We start from the raw sequence: 20561 nt of genomic DNA, 5'->3' as shown, positions 1-20561 counted from the left end.
ATGTGAGCCAAATTAGGTTAACGTTAACACAGTATTCTCGGTCTTGCCCGTTTAACGAAGTCCAGTTGTGTGACTGCATGCTTTCTCTTTGCGTGCTCGCTGCTGAAAACTAATAATATCTCCATACGCATGTGCGATGACAAGACATTAATGTTAAAGTACTCGGGTGTCTAACATATTAGGTAGAGAATATTGATGTTTAATGTTGTGAAGACTGCCCTTGAGATGTTTTGATTGTAAGAGGTCAGCTTTTAACAGTGTGCAACGGATTTATGGCAGTAAATATATGCCTAGAACTTATTTTACTGTTTTTGAAAAAATATAACAAACAGCGAATTTCTATATTCATTTTCTGAAAAATATAATACAATAAAATTTTACTAAATATAAAGTAAAATATTTTTCCTCTGGCATATGAAAGCTTTAATTCAATAGTTTTCTTACTACCTTTGTGGCGTTCAAAATATAAATAATAGAATAAAACTGCAATATTTTATTGGTCCAGCATTGGAATAGAAAGTTTCGAGGTTGCTTCAAAATTATTTAGTGCAATGCGTGGAGAAAATACCATGTAGTAAGTTCAACGCAGTGAAATTCAAATGAATTATAATGCATGGAATGTTGAGGTCGGTAAAGTGATTTTTTACGCAGCCAATATGTCTTCGCATTAAAAAGACGTTACGAGGCACGCGAGATGTACACACGCAACCTAAATGACGGTATCTTCAGTACTGAACATAGACAATAAAACAGTAATGCAACTGTTCAGTAAAAAGATATATTTGCTTTTCATTGTGTCTCAAACCACGCGGTTCTTTGGGTATTTGCACGGATACTGCGCGCGCATTTTCCCTCAGTTTTTTACGTTCATTTCCCAACTGTTGCCTTAAATATAAGAAACAGAAAGATTAACTAGAGGCCAAAACCACCCTAATTAACTTCCAGAATCTCTTCGCAGCGGAAGGTGTGTGTGTGTGTGTGTGTGTGTGTGGCTGATATACACTGTAGCCTACTTACCTAAATGGTATATTAAATATATCATAGTCAGCACAATACGTCTATTGATTTCAACTTTCAAATATTCTACATTAAAGCTATATGGAATGGTGTATACTTATAACTGTTTATATATATGTAAGAAGAGCTTTGAATGTTTATGAATACTAACACGCCAGTGTTGATATACATGGTTCTGACTTTTAGCATTTAGTTAGCCTGAGAAGGAGACTTCCTCGCGTGATCTCACTCTTCCTCCTTCCCCACTGTTTAGGCCATACTCCTGCAGCTGATACTTTTTTTAATTTTCAAGTTTCTGTGACTATTACTATTACTTGACAATGTTTTTTTGCTAATTATTTTCAGATGAAAAAAACCATAAGGGTTCTGTGTACATTTATTATCAAAAAAAAAGGAAAAAGAAAAGAAAAAAGAATGAAAAGAAAAAGAAAAAGCAGACAAGCAAAGACGTAATATAAAATTGATAGTTGATTATTTACTAATTCATTTTTAATAATATTTGATCACAGTATTATACATGTAGGCCCTTATTAGACCCGGTGCCAGACCTACATTATAAAATAAAACTATTCTGTTCTATAAAACGTGAAAAACGATTTGAATCTTTTAACATTTTTCCGTGGTATGCTCTTAACCTGCTTTTATATGTGAAGCACTTTGAAAAGTATATGACTTAATGAATTGCAAATGGCAAAAAGAAGAAGAGTGTATTGGGTAGGCCTACCTATAGAAATTAGGCCTACTTATGCTACTATTCATCCCTATATCTCGCACTGCCTTGTTGTTTTTATGGCAAGTATCCTTAAATAAACAGATTAGATTGGAGCTTAACGGACTGTGTTTACAGAAAGTAGGTCTATATATAAATCTAAGGTTTCAATCGAATATGAATATTCTGAAATTGACTTTTGTTATCGTGCGCCTTTGGAACTTTTCTTTGCGCACTTTCATGTCTATCCATAGATGGAACATCATGCTTTTTTGGTGGCTTTGCAGTTTGAGGGTTTCCCTTATCTTCAGATTTTTGTGAATATGCAGCAACTTTCATGCCCTCTTTCTTTATTTCTTTGGTAATGCGGTCTTTTAATATCTCCGATGCTTTTCTGTATCCAAAGTCTTCAAGAACGTCTGCGCAGACGTTGTCAATATCCATCGCCATGGCAACATGTATGCGACTCTCCCACGCATGCGCTGCTGCCGAAGAGTTTTCTTTCGTTGTTGCATAGTTACCTTTCCTTTCGAAAAAAGCGTCCGTGTTTTCCTGAACCCAGTCTTCTACATCGGGGGGAACAGGAATATTAAGAAAATTATAAATTCTATTTAATTCCATGAGCGGTTTTTCTGCATAGGACTCGTACTTGAGTTCAATAAGACGACCGGGATAGATTGCTTCCATTTTTCGCCTCCACCGCAAATCTCTGGCCATGTGAAAACAACGCACGTTTGCTTCGCAATTCACGTCGCAAATATTAAGCCGGCGGGACATGCGAGAGAATAGAGAACCCCGAGGATCTCGGACCAAATGTATCACCTTCAGTCCCGGGTTTTTGTCAAGCAAAGGTGGCAGCCATTCCATGCGAAGTCGCAATATTTTAAGAGCTACAAGTTTGGCGTGGTTACAATATTTGCTGAGAATTGGCACGCACTGGTGCTCCTCGGGTCTCTTTTTACTGACCAAACATTCTCTGTATCTTTTTAAGTTCATGCTCCTGTGGTCCATGTTGAAAAAAAAGCTGTGGCTCTCATCTCGCCCCGGGGCCAACGTCTCCATGGGAACTTCCTTTAACCGACAGTTTAGTAAGTTGTCTGTTATTTGAAGTAGGAGTTCTTTCTCCATTCCCCAGCTCGGTGTATGCCTGTTTAACAATAATGTATACATTTACATACATGTATATAATTTATTAGATCCAAAGCAGGTACATATGCCACAAAGCTAAATGTAACCACATAAAAATACTAGTAGGCCTATTATTGATTTTACAACAGTACTGTAGTCCTATTTTAATTTACGCTGGTTTTCATTGTGTCAGAATTATCCCTAAAAACGTAAGGATAGACATTACAAATATTTCAGATGAAACGACTTTGTTCGTAAACAAGACGGGCAGGGCAATTTAAATGGGATAATAAAGTAGAATAGGCCTACTCATGTTCTTTGATAGTTGAAGGCGAATATTACTCCAGCAACCCCTATCGGACAGACTTAAAGGACAAAGTAAATTGCTAGATTAAACGATGTGGCATTGTGAAAGGACTCACTAAACCCCTTTTGGCGTTCTTATGGTGTATCTGATTCGAACGAATCTTAGTGAGGATTGAATAATGCTTACCGCATTGATTTGTCGGGAAAATTGAGTATTTTCTCCTTCTCCATGGCCCTGTATATCCCCCAGAGAGGTTCAAAGAGGTAGAAAGATTTGGGATGCCTGTTGAACAGCTCTCCCGCGAATGTTGATCCGCTTCTCTGGTACGTGAGGATAATGACCCCTGTCGTGGGAGGGGGTGGGTCTGGAAGTATAAAAGTGTTTATTCTTTAGATTATGCGCGTGCGAAAGTTTGCGTGTGTGTGTGTGTGTGTGTGTGAGAGAGAGAGAGAGAGAGAGAGAGAGAGAGAGAGAGAGAGATGAGGGGGGTGGAGGAGGTATTACCTCTTCATGAAGCTTGAAACGCCCAATTACCTGGAATTTGCAGTCTGGCCTCCACTTCATGCTGTTCATTTTCAGCAGCAGGGAAGAACACCACCTTAACAGCCACCAGGACGGTGACCACACACAGGTACCACAGCACGCGCTTGACCCTACTGGACAAGCTGGGCAGCCTTAACCTCCACACCCTCATACTGCCAGCAGACTGACCACAATACCTTCATCAGGTTCATATATATGAAAACTTGCCATACTCATGTGCGCAGTTACTCATGCATTGTATTACAGCTAGCATGTGTATTTACATTGGTAACTGTATAGTGTCCAGTGCTGTTCAACACTTCAGTGGTCAGGTATGTCAACATTTAGGCCACTGCTTTCTTACCCCTTTCTTTTGTCTACTTGTTTGAGGGTGACCAGGGGTGTAGGCCGCGATTAGGGGCTACCTTTTTTATAGAAGGTCTATGAGCACTTTTCAGATGTCGACTTCTTTTTGGTTTCTGAGAGACGCACGATGGCTAACTTGCGATGTCCTTTATGTATTCTTGTCGCTTCTTCGTGTCGTAGATTTAAATGGCAAATTAACAACAATGATTTACAGTATTATTTTAGTTAATTCTTAAGATAGGATTGTTACACCCCATTCTCATAGATTAGATCGACCTACATTGGATCGACCTAACTCCCTGGGGGTTCACGCTAAATAGCTGTCAGCCGGGCGGACACGAAAGTTAATTACCCCTTAAAGCTTGTAGTAGGCGGGGACGGACACTTAAGGGGGATTATCTGACAGTAATCTAGTGAGACTCCCCGCGGTGATAGATCGATCTAAAAGTTGTGAGAACAGAGCCTTATTGACATATAAAGTCAGATTGTACTTTTTTGACATTCATGAAAGATCTTTTTCGGTGCTATATTAAGTGAAGTGTTAAATCCCCCCCCCCCCCCCCCCCAATAGCCCCACCCCCGCCCAAACCGTGTAGCGCGTTCACCTGAATAGGCCAATAAACTTTTAGGCATTCCCGGTCCTTGCACATAGATTCGCGTTCACCACAATGGACAAAATACCAATTGCCATAGGGTCAGGGATATTTCACACGGTCACGTGCATAACGGGCGTAGTCGTACTATTATGTCCTCGTCCGTTCTTCTCTACCGAGGAGAAGGCACGCGTTTAAAAGGGTTCGTTTTATGGGGTTTCGTTGTTTCAATTTCCACTGATATCTGTACTCCGTGTTTGTAACTGAAAGACTTCTCATATGCTTTTTAAGTAAATGGATAAATCAAAACTGCGTCACACCGCGGAGCTGTGGGGCTATTTGGAATATGGGACTTTTTAGCAAAGTGCTTGCTAGAGATTTGGTAGGTAAGCATAGCTAGGTCCTATACCGATAGAGAGGTTTACTCATATCGGTACTTGTTTAGGCAACAGGGGGAAAAACTTACAACAGAAGTGTTCATTTTGCCACATTAATGTTGCTATAATGCCATCCGGTGACCAAATGTCAGTAGAGGAAAGAAGCGTAGAAGACCACTGTAGAATGCGTTTACGTTGACTAAGATTATTTTCAATAAAATCGTTTTAAAACGGGGCCCTAGCTATAGTATAGGCCATTAGGGAGGTATAGATATACTTCCACGTATATACTTACCAAGGAGGTTCAAGGATTTTGCTATCTGGAAAGAAACCTCTCGTAGGAAATAAAACAATGAGATGATCCCCAGCAGCTTGATTAATCTCTTCATGTAGCGTAGGCGCAAGCAAAAGCTCCGAATTGTCATCGTTGTGAGTTTCTAAGGTGCATATGTAGGGGCCTAAGCCATGTAAGAGCGGGACACCTGTAGGCTAATTGCCAATTTAATCCGAATATCAAAGCATCCAAATAATCCTTTCCTTAACATAATACAACTGCGTTGTTCGTTGCTTTTTTTAAACTCGTGAAATACAATGGGATTTAGGTAAGTAGACCCTAAAGCCTACAGAAAGAGAGAGGAGGGGGATGTGAAATTGTCCTTTTGGCTGCAAATGGTCCCCTTTGAATCAAAGGTTGATCTAGATTTTATGCCAATTCTCAATCTCGGTCAACTAAGAAGGTAAAAAAAAACATGACTTTTTTTTTTTTGGGAAAGATTAAGATCCTACTCCCGCATTTGACATTGCTGGCTACAAGTCTGTTTACTAGTATATTAATTAATTGAATTAATTATATGAATATTACTTAAGCCTCTGGGGTGCGAAATGGTACACCCCTTCTCTGGTCACGGAATCCACCAGACTTAACATTACCCCCTCGCAAGCAGTAGGCTATATGTAGAGTATAAATAATCCTCCCCGTTACTGACCTTGTAAGACCTTGTACAAATAACTTAATTTTTTTATTCTTGTTGGTCGTTTGGTGGTATTTGCCTGTGAACTCCTGTTGAATTTAGTTCACACTCGAACATAGAAATTATTTAATGCCACAACGAAAATGATCAGTAATGACTTTTGGATACATAAACGATAATTTTTGTCGTTTTTTTTTCTTTAATTTCAATTTCAGTAGGCCTATAACTTAAAAGTTACAAAAGATATGTTTTCATAGTTAATGCCCACTCAAAAGACTGCACATTTCGACTTTCAGTCTACTAAGATCTATATATAAAGTTCACAGGAGGAGAAGGGAGAGATTACGTTGAACGGAGGCTACATCATACCCCAATAATTGCCACTTTTTGCACTAGCGCATTATACATTTACTCAGATTCCTTGAGTTATTTATTTATTTATTTATTTATTTATTTATCATTATTATTATTATATTATTATTTTGGAAAACCTAGAGTATGATAACGCTATGTCTTCCTTCACTTTTTTTACATTAAGTGGTTCACTTTAGCTTTATCATGTATGCTGTGACCCCATCCTTTGGTCATTTTACTGGATCGGTGCACTTTGGGGGGGGGGGGGGGGGTTGGCAGCCTATTGTAATTAAAGTTTTATTACTACGGGTCACCTAAAAGGAGTCCCTGTGTACCATGAAAATCTGACTCACACAAAATATGACTCCCCAGTCAAATTTTCATTATGAAAATTTGACTCCCCTCATGAAATTTTGACTCCCCCCTCAATACTTAATAGATGTTATATATGACTTTTGAGTATATGACTTTTATATTGTAGTATGCATAATGGAGGATACATTGGCACTTTTTCTTAGTTTGCAGATGAAAATTTTGATGTGAAAATAAGAAAATTAAAAAAGTATTTTACCACCCAATGCCTCCCCTAGTATGAAAAAGCTATTTATTTGATATATGTTGATCATTTAGACATCTTTCCCTTAAGTATACTTTATCATGAAGAATATATTGGAAATATTTGAATGTTGGTGGTAAAATATTGTGTGCAAAAAATGAAAAAAGTCATGAAAAATCTTCATATTCATACCTATTTGGATTTGGTCTCCAATGAAGAAAAGGCTCTTTTTTACATTTAGTCACCATACCATTGTTTTCCACATGGTTTGCATTGTGACATATATTTTGTTAGTATTTGAAAATTTGGTGGTGAAAAACTTGGTGAAAATTGATAATTTTTGAAATAAATATTCATCTTACTACCTGTAAGATTTGGACTCCCATAGCTTTTACATAGGACTTATTGGGTGGAAAAATACACATTTTTGATTTTCTTATTTTCTCATGAAATTTTTCAATAAGTGCCAATGTATCCTCCATTATGCACACTACAAGATAAAAGTTATATACTGAAATAAAATAAGACTTAGGCCTATAAAGTTTTGTTGGGGGGAGTCAAAATTTCATGGGGGGAGTCAGATTTCCATTATGAAAATTTGACTAGGGGAGTCACGTTTTCATGGGAGTCAGATTTTCATGTTACACCAGCACACGCCAAATTTACAACGATTTTGTACCAGTCTAGCAGCGACCCCCAGTGGTCAGAGAGTGTGGAAAGGGCCACTGAGAGGTCGTTACACGTGAAGGGGCCCTATATACGTTATATGGTATTTTCCTCGGTTTTGCAAGTTCACTTACCACAGGTTATCGCATTCTCCGTTGTAAATAATGCCTTCTTAAAGCAAAGATAACAAAAGGGTTCCCTTGCTGGGGGGAGGGGGTAGTAGGCCTAATCACAGTTAACGGGGAATGAATCACAGGTAATAAAATTTTATTCATATTCATAGGCCTATCTCACTGAAAATGCGAGTAGCAAATCATTAATCACTGAGTTTAATGACTTCGTTTCACAAAGGACGAAGAATGAAAAGCCACATTTACGAGTCACGGGAATCGGGTGCTTCACGGATCATGTTATGAACGTTTCACGTGTCTCAGGAAATGAAAGGAGGCTTTCGTGGGTATAACGAAAATACTCAATGGCAGGCCTACCCAACTACTAGACTCGGCACATAAGGACCCTGAATTAACCGGTATATCGGACCACACTACCCGTTTTCAAGGTGTGTGTCAGATCGCATTTCTGAGTAGGCCTATCAGTCAGAACACCGACAGGATGAGCCCACGCTCGGCTGTCACCTTGATTGGATAGTAAACGATTGTCGTAAAATCGCTATATGATTTTAAAATTGGGTGCATAAATTTGAAAACCACCTAGAACAACCTTAAACTGCCACATTAATCTAATACGATGCAAAAAAAGCTATGGAACGTCATCCACGCAAAAAATCAGACTTGCAATTTAATAGCCAAATGACATTCTAACAGCCTACAAGAAATCTAACAGTGGTCAAAATAATCTAACAGCCAACTCATAAAATTTAACAGTGTTAAAAAATCTAATAGCCAACTCATAAAATTTAACAGCGTTAAAAAATCTAACAGCCAACTCATAATCTTACAGCCAACTTTTCAAAACAGCCAAGTCAGCATCTAACGCTAGAGGTCACTGCTGTCACGGGTCTATCCGTGGACGGCGCGTAAAGTGATGACGTCATTTCAATATGAATGTAACTCCCAGTACTTGTAATATATTCTCTTTGCTGTATATGAACATGTAACATAAACTCCTGAGTACACATATGTTTGTCCTAATTGAATTTTTTATTTGGTTTTGATATAATCTGGAATGAATTTAGCGTGAAAATGTAAAAGCAAATTAAGCCTCAGTACATGAATACATAGAATTATTTCCCCATTGTTTTGGTCCCTTTACCATATTTTTTTTGATAAAAATCTTTTCAACAAAGCGTTTGTTTGATCTTGTTCTATATATTAAATTATTTATTAATATATGTTTCTAATAGAATCATTTTAAATAGAACGTTCACTGTCATCCCATCGGTGATTGTAATGGGATGAACGTTGGACTTGTATTACCATCGTAGTAAAACGTGAGACTAGTGACCCAGATTGTGCATTGGGTGAAATTAGGTCACAGTTTTGATTCATGCATATGCAGATTACGTCCAGTTGCGTCCTATGATAGGACAATGCGTCCTAGGCACCACCATGTTTTACCCTACGCGATGTAACCTTGCATTACTAAGTGCGGGTGTTTGAAACTGAACACCATTTTCTTGTGCATCTTTCGGGAAGGAACTCCACGTATTCCGGTGGCAAAATACTCTTTTATATTAGTTCTGATTCGACCTTCCATCTACGTAATATGGATATTAAACAACATCTCTAAGGCTCCAGATAACGTCATCACTTTACGCCCCGTACACGGATAGACCCGTGACAGCAGTGACCTCTAGCGTTAGATGCTGACTTGGCTGTTTTGAAAAGTTGGCTGTAAGATTATGAGTTGGCTGTTAGATTTTTTAACGCTGTTAAATTTTATTAGTTGGCTATTAGATTTTTTAACACCGTTAAATTTTATGAGTTGGCTATTAGATTATTTTGACCACTGTTAGATTTCTTGTAGGCTGTTAGAATGTCATTTGGCTATTAAATTGCAAGTCTGATTTTTTGCGTGGATGGCGTTCCATAAAAAGCCCTATCAAAAGTGGTTAAAACATTCAAACCGAATGTCGTAAAGTCCCCATATACCCCCATAGAGACAATAAAATAGAGTACTCTAAAGTATGAGTAGGCCTACAGTCTAAGGTTGTTCTAGGTGGTTTTCAAATTTATGCACCAGGTTTTTAAATCATATAGCGATTTTACGACAATCGTTTACTATCCAATCAAGGTGACAGCCGAGCGTGGATGAGCCCGCGTTCTTCCTACAAAATTTGTTCTGGGGTGTTATACTCCGAAATGCGATATGACACACACCTTGAAAACGGGTAGTGTGGTCCGATATACCGGTTAATTCAGGATCCTTAGGTGCTGAGTCTGGTAGTTGGGTAGGCCTGAATGGGACCCTCATAAAAAACTCCGGACTCTACAAGCGAAAGTAATGCAGCATGGCTAGAAGAAAAATTGTTGCGTGAACTGATACAAAATGACAGTGATAGCAAATGAAATGCTACAATTTAATATATTCAGAGTAAACACGGCGGCGCGACCAGGGAAAGGAAATGCGTCGCCTTTCAGTTGCGCATCACGGGGATTTTTTTAGTCCTTTATCTGTGGTACAAGTGACCTTGTATCGAAAGTAAAGGCGAAAACTGAGGCAACCATCGCTGAGTCAGCTGAGTACTCCTTTCGTCCACCTGTGCCGTTTAAAATTACATAACAAACTGAACGATACTCGTACAGCTGCAGGTCGATATCCCATTAATAGTATAACTACGCCATCCCTCATCACAGCGTCTTCCACAGTCAACCGCTGCTTGGTTTACCGACCTTACACTGTCAACATGAGGAAAGAGTTTGGCAGTGTGTATGAGGGACGCCGTGGCCAGGTGCTTTAACCATTGACCTAGATATGCCATTGTTTTGATTCAGGTGTGACGGAGCTCTTGAGGAAAAGGTGACCGGGGTCGAAAGCAAAATGGTGGCCAGCCGTCACCGTGGACTATGCACGGGTGCCATACGACTGCGCACCGAGTGCGAGGTCCATTACTCCAGTAAGAACATGCTGCTTCTTACTGCCATATTCGCTCTCCTGGTCCTGATATGTAACATCGTGTATTTGAACAGGTAAGGTGCCTTCACATTGATCAAATATGCCACTATGAAAGATTATATATTGCTCATATATATGGGTTGTGTGTAACGTATATAGCCCGCAAGCGGTTGTATGATGACAAATATGAAAACACAAAATCACAATTTCGGGGAAAGGCAAGGTATCCCCCACAAAAACAATGGATTTAAAATAAGAATGAGTTGCCAGTCTAAGCAGCCAGAAGGCTGGAATTAATAGAAAACTGAACTACAGGGGAAGATTATAAAGACGAATACTCCTATCATCACAGATCTAATAGTAATATGTGCTCTAGCTTTAGTTTACTGCCAGTATTATACATAGCAGTGATTCCAGTTTAACAGCAGTAACACGCACACCGGTCTATTGATTAGGCTTAGATAACATATTTAACCGGTGCTAAGAGGGTGTTCCCCCAGTAGATTCATTACTGTCACGTTAACTTGACGTAAGCTATTTTAATAAAAAATTAAAATTAACTGGGTCAAAATCTAGGCTGGGGCTTACCTGTCTAAAACACTAAGTTGGGACTCTGTATCACTCGTAAATGGCATCGGAATACAGACCCCTGCTGATAAACATTATGATAGCTGGCATGTTTTAGTATAGTATCGTCTAATCCATATAAAACATCTTGTTATTGCATACCGTCAATAATCATCTTACTGTTCACGTATTAATTGTTATTTTATTTATTTCTAGTATAAAAAAAAGCAATTGATTGAAAAGGTAACATCGAGCTAATAAACACTGAGGTAGGCCTACTTACTCCTCGGTTTTTTGACTCGTTAGAGTCCCAAAATAAGCATTCAGGACAGCCCCCCCCCCCCCCCTTTAGCCAATCTAGGTTCATAAAACAAAATTCATATAGCATTATACATGATAACACTTGATGTTTCATTAAACGTTCGTGAACTTTATATGTCTTCAAATGAAGCATTGCCATTTTGCTCATGACGTCATACTTTGGAGTAAAAGTGATATTTTGGGTTCCTTGTTTTTCGTTATGTCCTGTGTTCGTATCAGAAAACCCCCAACAGCTAATGGGCTATGTACATGTATAAGTACTACAAACTGACTGGTTTTCTTACAATCTCTCCGTTTACATTTTATCACTTATAACGCTAAGTTACTCCAAATTTCACTGGACTCTTGTAAACACCAGTTTAAAACATAGTATCAAAAATCTGACGCGCCTGACTGTACTTCAAAAGGTTATCAAATAACTATTGTCAGACTAATAATTCGAAAATTAGGAGAAAATTGCCCCTCTTTTCTCGGAAAAAATTGACTTTTAGCAAATTTGTCGCGTGGGGACACGTTAAACGATCTCACTGTTGATGGAGATGAAGTCCGGCGAATCAAAAAAAAAAAAAAAATTAAGGGCAACGTTACCATGGTAATATGGCCGGGTATTGGTGTTTATTTGCTTATTTGCAATATTTAAAAGATACATTAAAAATAGTATTGGCAAAAGCCCCTTTTCGAAATTAGTCTGATTATTTAGAACTCAAAATCTAAGATAGTATAAAAATCTTATGAATTTGATAGAGACCCGCAAACGCAAGGAAACTAGACTATACAGCTGTATATATAATACTGAAAGCTTTTACACATAAACCGCACATCAATTATTAATTTCACCCATACACTACATTAGATTGTTATTTCAATTATGCTGTAAGCCCATTCCTTGTGTCAATGCCGCCGCCGTATAATGCATTGTAGTTTTGCTACACTATACCAATGGAATTGCTTCGGTAAATAAAACTGCTACGATAACAATATTGATTCCCTATGCAAATACACGGTTTGTTTTACACAAACGAAAACGAGGTGCAATCCATTAAATTGGTTAGAATCACACCAGATTTCTGAAGGCAAAAATGTGGGGAATATTACCAGTTTTGCGTGTATTGTAATATAAATATCTTGATTTTTTATTTAACAAAAGATATCGCTTTCACTGTTACATTTTAACATTGATGGCCCTCTATGCTACTTCTTATACTAATATATGTTTGCCTAAGAAAAGTAACAAATTAAATATGGGTAGTAGTAGATAATTATCAGAACATGTAATTGCATTATCTTTAATTTAGTTTAAATCCTTATCCGTATAAAAAGATTTAAACAGAACACATTTGTTTTATTTTACAAGTAAGTTGTTGAGTATTGGGATGGCCGCTTTTCATTGTATCGTACGAAAAAATACGAACTGTTCTCAATAAAATGTCATGGCAATTCTTTTGTTTACAATAATTCACATTACTTCTACAAAAACGTATAAAAACTCTTTTCATAACGTTTTTTTTTTTCACTTTTCACATTTCCAGAAAATTATCAGGAGAAGCGGTCATAGTGGACGAGGAATTCACAAACAGCAGATTTTTAGGTTATGAAGACGAGAAAATTATGCAGAATCTCGATAAAGCACTGGAGAGACTTAGTAAAACCAGGAACCAGTCTGAGTATGCGCAAAATATTGTCTCTATGAACAACTCTGTTACCATAGCAATAGGATGTGCAATATCAACACACAATTTGAATATTGATCTCAGCGGTAGGGTGAATGTAACTGACCTCTTGGAAAATATGTCCTTTTTCATTCATCTCATGAGGGGGTTTTGCCTAACAGCCAGTGATAACTACAGATACTATTTTTACATTGCATACGATTATAATGACCCGTTATTCAGCCGTAACGACTCTCTCATTTTATTTGGGGAGGCGTTCCAAATAACAACTCGCAACTTGGCGTGCCAGGGGAAAAGTTTACATTTGAAACCCGTCTTGTGTATGCATTCTAAGTCTCCTGGTTGGGCGCAGAATGACGCCATGATGGCAGCGTACCTTGACAACATGGATTACTATTACCGCATCAACGACGACACTCTCATGATCAATGATAGGTGGACGGAAAAATACATCCAAAAACTTTCAGAATTCGACCCACCAAATGTCGGGGTGGTCGGTCCCTCCCTTTTTTGCAAATATTCATCTTGTGATAAATCCATCTTAACGTACGATTTTGTACACAGGACTCATGTTGAAATGTTCGGATTTTATTATCCGCGACAGTTCCCGGAGTGGTATGCCGATAGATGGATTACTTTAGTTTACGACGGCGTCGGCCGGATGAAAGTGTTAAAGGACTTGTACTTGGCGCACACTCAGAGAGATGGCATTCGTTACAGTGTCAACGAAAATAGAAGAGCGCACCTTCCCCACTTGTTAGCCGAAGGGCAAGATGTTATTCTCACTTGGATAAATGCACAGCCAGATAAAATTCCAGTGATTGACAAACCAAGAAAAGTCATCGCTTACTCTCTTTTTGGGGAAAAAATCAGGTATTGGCATGGCGCCTTGAGAAACGCTCAACTTCTCCGCATCTTCTTTCCTACATGGATGATGCGAATATACCTAGAGCCACAGTTTAACAGAGACAACAAATTAATACAAAAATATTTAGATCTCATAAAAAAGCAGACGAACGTTCAAGTAATAGAGGTTTCTGGTCATGTTGCTTCCAGTGTTGCACCCGCACTGTGGCGCTTTCTTGTAGCAGACGATACTGACCTTGAAGCGTTTATCGTCCGAGACCTTGATTCTCGTCTGAGCAAACGCGACAAAATACTTGTAGAGGAGTGGCTAACGTCAGGACTTCCTTTTCATATAATTCGAGATCACCCCAACTACAGGCAAAGTGTACGGGGATGCCTTATTGGAGCCAAACCAAAATTACTTCTTGGACTTCTTGGACAAAATTGGCTAGAACTCGGTAAACAATATAGCCAACCCCGTAGATTTAAATCTAGTGGGAATTTCATTGACGAAGTCGTCTTACCAAAGGTACAAAACGTGGCTTTGTGCCACGACATCATCACGTGTCCGATGCTAAAATCTACATACACGTGTCACTTGAAAAATATAACCATTCCAAGGGGGTCAAATTTTGATCACGTGGGACAAAAGTTTAATGAATTTGAAGAGCCAAGGCAAATAGATATAGACATCTTGCGACACCAAAATTCTGCAGTAACCTGTACTCAGGGTCCGGTCTGATATTAATATGTCAGAGTTTATGTGCCTATTTAACGTGTATCTTAATTCTGATATATATGTTTCTTCCAAACAGTGTTTATCATATTAGTTTCCCATAATAGCATGCTTTATATTTATAACTGAAAGGAGTGGTGGTGTAACAATTATTGATGATCTCACAGTCATTTTGCAACACAAACTCGGGTGCAGAAGCTGATTAGAATTCATTCAAATTTGAAGATATTTACAGACTTGGCCAAACGGGTTATCTTAACTCTAATTCCATGTGTTCTTGTTTACAAATGATCTTCTCACATCTGTAAACCTTTTTGAACAGTGCTTTTTATTCCAGATTCCATATTAAACATAACTCATGGTACAAGAAATACAAATGCCGATTAAGATAACCATATTTTATACCATTTATTCAAATTTAGAGCATGCACCCCCTGAAATCTTGGGAACCTGACGTTCCACGGTGATTTCCACAGAGGTAAATAAAAAGTCCATTAAATTAAAAAGACACCACCAAATATCACAAAATTTACATAGATTTAGCATCAGCATGTGCTCGTTAAAGGTCAAGTGTCTAAAAGCCTGTGAGTCAACCACGTCTGCAATTATCTCTTGAAGGCGGCGCGACGTGCCATCAACAAGGGCAAGAAATCTGTTTCGTCCTATTCTTCCTGGACAACTTGGCGAAGTGGGTCCAGATTTTTAGAGGGTTATACCTCCTCTGCACTGATTACTCAAATCAATGACGTAGGGACACAATGATGTTCTTATCAGGGCTCAAAGAAGGTCGTTCCATCCTCAGAATATTGCGTTGCTGCAACCAATCAATCACTATACGAGAACGGTGAGCGAGTGCATTGTCACAATGACCCTTTAGTATCCCTTAAGTCAACTCTTGCAAATGGATTCTGAAACAGGGAAAGCAACAGTTAATGATTTTTTTTCTGGGCATTCTTTCAATTATTTAGGCCGCTTCTTTTATTTCTTATCAAATTAAACTTTATTTTCAGCACAATTATTATGTTGTTCAGACAAACAGGTGCTCCATCTCGTGACGTAAGGACCATGGTACCATCCAGGCATCCCAGAACCCTGGGGCATCCAGCAACCCTGAAGAACTGCTGCTGTGTTCAGCCCACATCCAGTGCATCATGCGAGAAAACCTCACCTAGCTCCTTAGATTGCACAAAAGACGACTTTTCGGGGCTATAATGTGACTTTGGTTTCAAAGACATGTTAGTTCCCACCATGGATACAATATTCTTACAGTATTGTGTAGCAACGTTTTTCATTCAATAAAAAAGTAGACTAATTTTCACTTCTCAGAATATGACAGCCACAAACTTTCAATAATAAAACTATATAGGGGCCGACTGACTTGCAGATGATTAAACATAAAAAATTAAAATATACCCTGTCAGATGCAAGTGGCTGGATACTCCGACGTTCAAAAGCGAAAGGGCATAGGTTAAGGTAAAACATCCAAGAATTCATTCCAACTTTTAGGCTGACCATTCATACCATCTAGAAGAGGCTACTCAAGCTACTTTGTCGCACCTTGTAAGTTAAGGAATATTTAACCAAATGAACAACTATGACTTATACCAATGATCTTATAAAAGCATGAAAGTGAGTGTAGTAAATTATGCATGTTAAATCAATCTGGTAGTGGATTATGTCAGTCCTGTAGCTAATAATGAACGGTTTCATATAACCAGGCAAGTAGTCCAAGTAGGTGTTTACGTAATTATATTGTAACACAGTGTTAATTTGGAACTAATTCAGATTGTGTGACATTAATAATAACTTAAATATTGTTCTTAATTGATATTGATTGTAATGTACTTGTATGAAGCTATGTGCTACATTTGTAACAGCTATTTTCACTTTTGTCGAGTACGTAATGCAACTAAATGAAATGGTCTCCATTTCAATGTTTTCCATAAACAGTTGAAGTTCTTCCCGACAGCTTGATGTATTTTTCAATATAATGATACACACGCTCAACCTGCTGACGTTTTTTTTCCACAGGTCGTGCCTGCAAACGCTCACTCGCCCTCCAAAGTCATGAGTTAGAATGCACGCTCGCAAACACAAACGCGAAAAGAATGATTTTTGAAATATAATGGACTATTTCTTTTAAGATTTCGTACCTGAAAAAAAGTATACATCATATCTTATCATATCATATCATATCATATATAGCAGTGGCATTATTAATTCAAAAGATACATACTGGTATCTCAAACTTTACCTCATCCTGGTCTCAAATGAATATGTATAGAATATGCGTAGAGGGAAACATAATTATAGGTGAATGTAAATGGATCAGATGTTTTGCAGGGGTTGAGGAGAGCTTCTGCTGTTTTCCATAGATTCTAGCTTATCAACAGGATGGTCTAGAAATTCAATTTTAACCAACATTTCACATCTCTGAATAAAAAAAAACATTAAGTGTCTGGTTTATCACAGGAATGTTTCCCATCAAAATCAGAGAACAACTTCATCACTCGTCCAATAATCCACTAGATTCGTGGTAACAGTACAATGGATTCTTCCCAAATTCCCTGTACTCTGAAAACATAGCAAAACAGGGAAAGGTGTCTATGGAAAAGTTGGCCAGAAATAGAAAAGGCCTTCTGCAGGAGTTATAGGTTTATCTAACTTGGAAACCATCACCTGCATATGTAAAAGTCAAAGGACAAGAGTCACTGAATTCAGTTTAAAATTAAAACTATAAACTCATAATAAATTGCTGTTGGTGGTTCACTGGACAGGTCAATTCCAAGCCGGTTTTCGTTTTTGCTTTCTGCTATCAAAACTTGAAAGCATACATCCTTCTCTGCAAAGAACCACTGATAGGTACGTGAGAATGACAGAATTGCATTAACTCCACCAATAATCCCTACGTATTAATTAGAAAAAGTGCGAGGTCCATGGAACAGAATAAGGTTAAAATGGCGTCTTTACTGATATTTATTACCTCCGCCAAGAAGGTAATGTTTTCGGTTCCATCTGCCGTTTTTTTTTTTTTTTTTTTTTTTTTTTTTTTTCAACATTAAGCAAAGAGATATGTATGGCTTTGATGAAATATTTAGAATAAATCAGAAATGGACCGAGGAACAATAGGTTTCATTTTAGTAATGATCCATTTATTAAATAATGCTTAATTGTTAATTATTTGACTTGTTAGAGGCTTGCGTTCTCTGAGTGCTTTTCTAGTTTCTTTTTATTTATTTATTCATTTATTTATTTATTAATTTATTTTAGTTAGAGAACATGAAGATCAGGCTGGTAGTCATTCGAGGTATTGCTATTTTCACTGTCGGAATTATGGCATGGATGGTTTATGCGCCTCTAAGTGAGTAAAAGATAACTTTATACACGAATACACTACCTCCAATTTCATATACATGCGATTTCTGTTATGATATTTTATTGATTACAGCACTAACCATCTCTCTCTCTTGCTTTCCCTTTCTCCTATTTTTGTTCAACTTACCAAAAATGTCCCAGGAGAGATTCGATTGATATTCGGGCAATGTCGCCGCCATGTGATATCAATATCTAATATAGTTTTATCTTCTCAGAAATCGGACGCAACAACATAGCAGTTGGTGAGCACGTTAAGGAGACAGGTCCTATAAAAGAAGGGGAAATGTTGGTAAGATATACATTATCATGTTCGTACATTGGTGGTGAGTTTGTTGCAAAAGGCGGCCCAACAACCCTGCTAGTATGCAGTGACCAAAGATATGCATGTATTTTATTGTAAAAAAAACAATAAAAACCATATACTCTTATGTTATCAGAGTGAGGTAACGAGGAAGGAAATTAAAGAAATGAAATATACAAAAAAGTTTAATCTGGTGGGCTTTTTCTCTTAAAACTCTCCAATTAAGAGAAAGAGAGTGACAAAGAACATTCTCCCACAGGACCTGGATATTGAATATTTATGATAAACAACATTAAAAAAAATATTTTACTTAGTCTGTTTCTATACCGTATTTACATGACCACATGTCATCAATAATTTTAGGAAATTAAAATCCCCTTGAAAGTTCAAATTTCTAATACAAAACAAAATGAGAGTTTACTGTTGATAGTATTTTTTGCATCTCTATTTATCGACAGATTCGCAACGACAAAGTAAAGAAAACTGTGGAGCAAACCTTCCCCAACATTAGCGAAACTAGTGACGCTAATCTTCAAGCCAAAGCGTCTCTGGGAAAAGCCAAAGCTAGTAGAAGAAAATCTGAAGCAACATGGAATGTCCCCAAAACAACCAGCTCACCAAAAACAAAAGAATCAATGGAAGCAGAGACGCTGACAAGTTGTCAACAGAAAGGATTCACAAAGAAGGTTCTCATGGAGAAAGAGCAGAAAATGGTTCATGGGAAAGTATGGAGCTTAGTTTTAACTAACTTAGTTTTAACTTAAAAGCTTGCTTTACTCTCTCATTCCGCCAATTTCGGTAGATTCCGTTCTACATGGAAGAATCTAAGGAAGTATTCGAAGTGAAGGGGCGGATCCAGAAGGGAATTATTTGAAGGGGGGGGGGGGGGGTCCGCGGATGCAAAGCCGTACTCCCCCCCCCCCCCCTTTAGCGTTATTTTTTTAATCTATAAATTTTCTCTTTGTTAAACACACAGATATGATTTCTTACTTCATCTATTTTTTCCAGCTTCCACCCAGGATGAACGCTTCATCAGTTAATACATCGTGGGCAGAGACAATTGTAAAACGGAAAGAATTCATACGCCGCAAATGTGCCCTACACAAAATCGTGACAAGCCCATTACCAGCAGGGCGAGCTTTACATCAGTTTTGGGTGGATGATCACCACAAGTTCATCTTCTGTGAAATTCCCAAAGTCGGCTGTACCAACTGGAAAAGAATCATGCTGCTGATGACGTGCAAATACAACAAGTCTTACATATGGTCCCTAGGAAAGAATGATGTTCACCTAGGATGGACAATTAAAGCGTTGAAAAGATTAAAATCATTTACGAGCAGATCAGACAGTGACGCCAGACTGAAAAGCTACACTAAAGTTTTTATCACGAGGCATCCATTCGAGAGACTGGTCTCATTTTTCAGAGAAAAACTCCAAAGAGCAAAAACTGATAATCACACGTACGACCCAAGAATTGCAGGCTACGTTTTACGTTCTGTCCACAAAAAACGGGACGTAACACATAAAATGATGATGGAGTACAATGTAACATTCCCAGAATATATCCAGTATGTGATAGATACCAAAAAGCATCCTGATGTCCACTGGGGTATTCAGCACTCCTTGTGCCACCCCTGCAGCGTCGATTATGACGTCATAGGAAGATACGAAACCATTGTTGAGGATTCCAACAATCTTTTGAAAATGTTAGGGATTGACGAAATCACCTATCCGCAATCAGACAATGTTGACTTTGCGAAAAAGACCAAGGATTTGGTCTCCAAACATTTCACCACTCTTAAACCTTGGATGATCAAGGAACTGCAGACTTTGTATAAAACTGATGCAGACATTTTAGGTTATGATCTTGATTTAAAGTTAGAATAATCTATTATCGGCCATTCTCAGTAACTAGGTCCAATTGATGTTCCTGACCCTGGCTCGGTAAAGGAAAGACAATTAAGTCTGTTCACTGACTCAAAATGACGTGCACCTTATGACCAACTTATAAGCCAAAATCGTCAGTATTCTGTGAAACATTGCCAGAAAAATATAAATTTTGATAACAAAAATCAAACCTTCGTTACTGTCGCCAAACACAATC

The 20561-nt window shown here is 38.1% G+C and overlaps 3 protein-coding genes across 4 annotated transcripts; 2 read left to right on the top strand and 1 right to left on the bottom strand.

Moving 5' to 3' along the window:
• Window positions 1-1467: 1467 nt before the first annotated feature.
• On the bottom strand, window positions 1468-5475 carry LOC106175546 (carbohydrate sulfotransferase 3). Of its 2 annotated transcripts, none has more exons than XM_024077124.2 (3): window positions 5315-5475; window positions 3348-3525; window positions 1468-2873 (listed from the first exon to the last, which is right to left on the bottom strand). In XM_024077124.2, the coding sequence occupies exons 1-3, from the start codon at window positions 5442-5444 to the stop codon at window positions 1886-1888; spliced, it is 1296 nt and encodes a 431-aa protein (XP_023932892.2). In that variant the 5' UTR covers window positions 5445-5475; the 3' UTR covers window positions 1468-1885. The 2 variants fall into 2 exon arrangements, with proteins under 2 accessions (XP_023932892.2, XP_023932891.2); XM_024077123.2 differs by lacking the exon at window positions 5315-5475 and adding an exon at window positions 3696-4075.
• Window positions 5476-9903: 4428 nt separating this feature from the next.
• Window positions 9904-14857, top strand: LOC106153111 (uncharacterized). Its single transcript, XM_013526921.2, has 2 exons — window positions 9904-10715; window positions 13059-14857. Exons 1-2 carry the CDS (start codon window positions 10567-10569, stop codon window positions 14785-14787), a joined length of 1878 nt encoding a protein of 625 aa, XP_013382375.2. The 5' UTR covers window positions 9904-10566; the 3' UTR covers window positions 14788-14857.
• Window positions 14858-17901: 3044 nt separating this feature from the next.
• LOC147760662 (carbohydrate sulfotransferase 11-like) lies at window positions 17902-20346 on the top strand. Its single transcript, XM_087017918.1, has 4 exons — window positions 17902-18142; window positions 18372-18445; window positions 18916-19182; window positions 19466-20346. The coding sequence occupies exons 1-4, from the start codon at window positions 18061-18063 to the stop codon at window positions 20342-20344; spliced, it is 1302 nt and encodes a 433-aa protein (XP_086874044.1). The 5' UTR covers window positions 17902-18060; the 3' UTR covers window positions 20345-20346.
• The last annotated feature ends 215 nt before the right edge of the window (window positions 20347-20561 follow it).

This window comes from Lingula anatina, chromosome 7, assembly GCF_051362555.1.
Source record: "Lingula anatina isolate TDL-2025a chromosome 7, LinAna3.0, whole genome shotgun sequence".
In the NCBI taxonomy this organism is placed as follows: Eukaryota; Metazoa; Brachiopoda; class Lingulata; order Lingulida; family Lingulidae; genus Lingula; species Lingula anatina.
The sequence above is the reverse complement of the archived record's forward strand: the minus strand, read 5'-3'. Positions and strand labels throughout refer to the sequence as shown.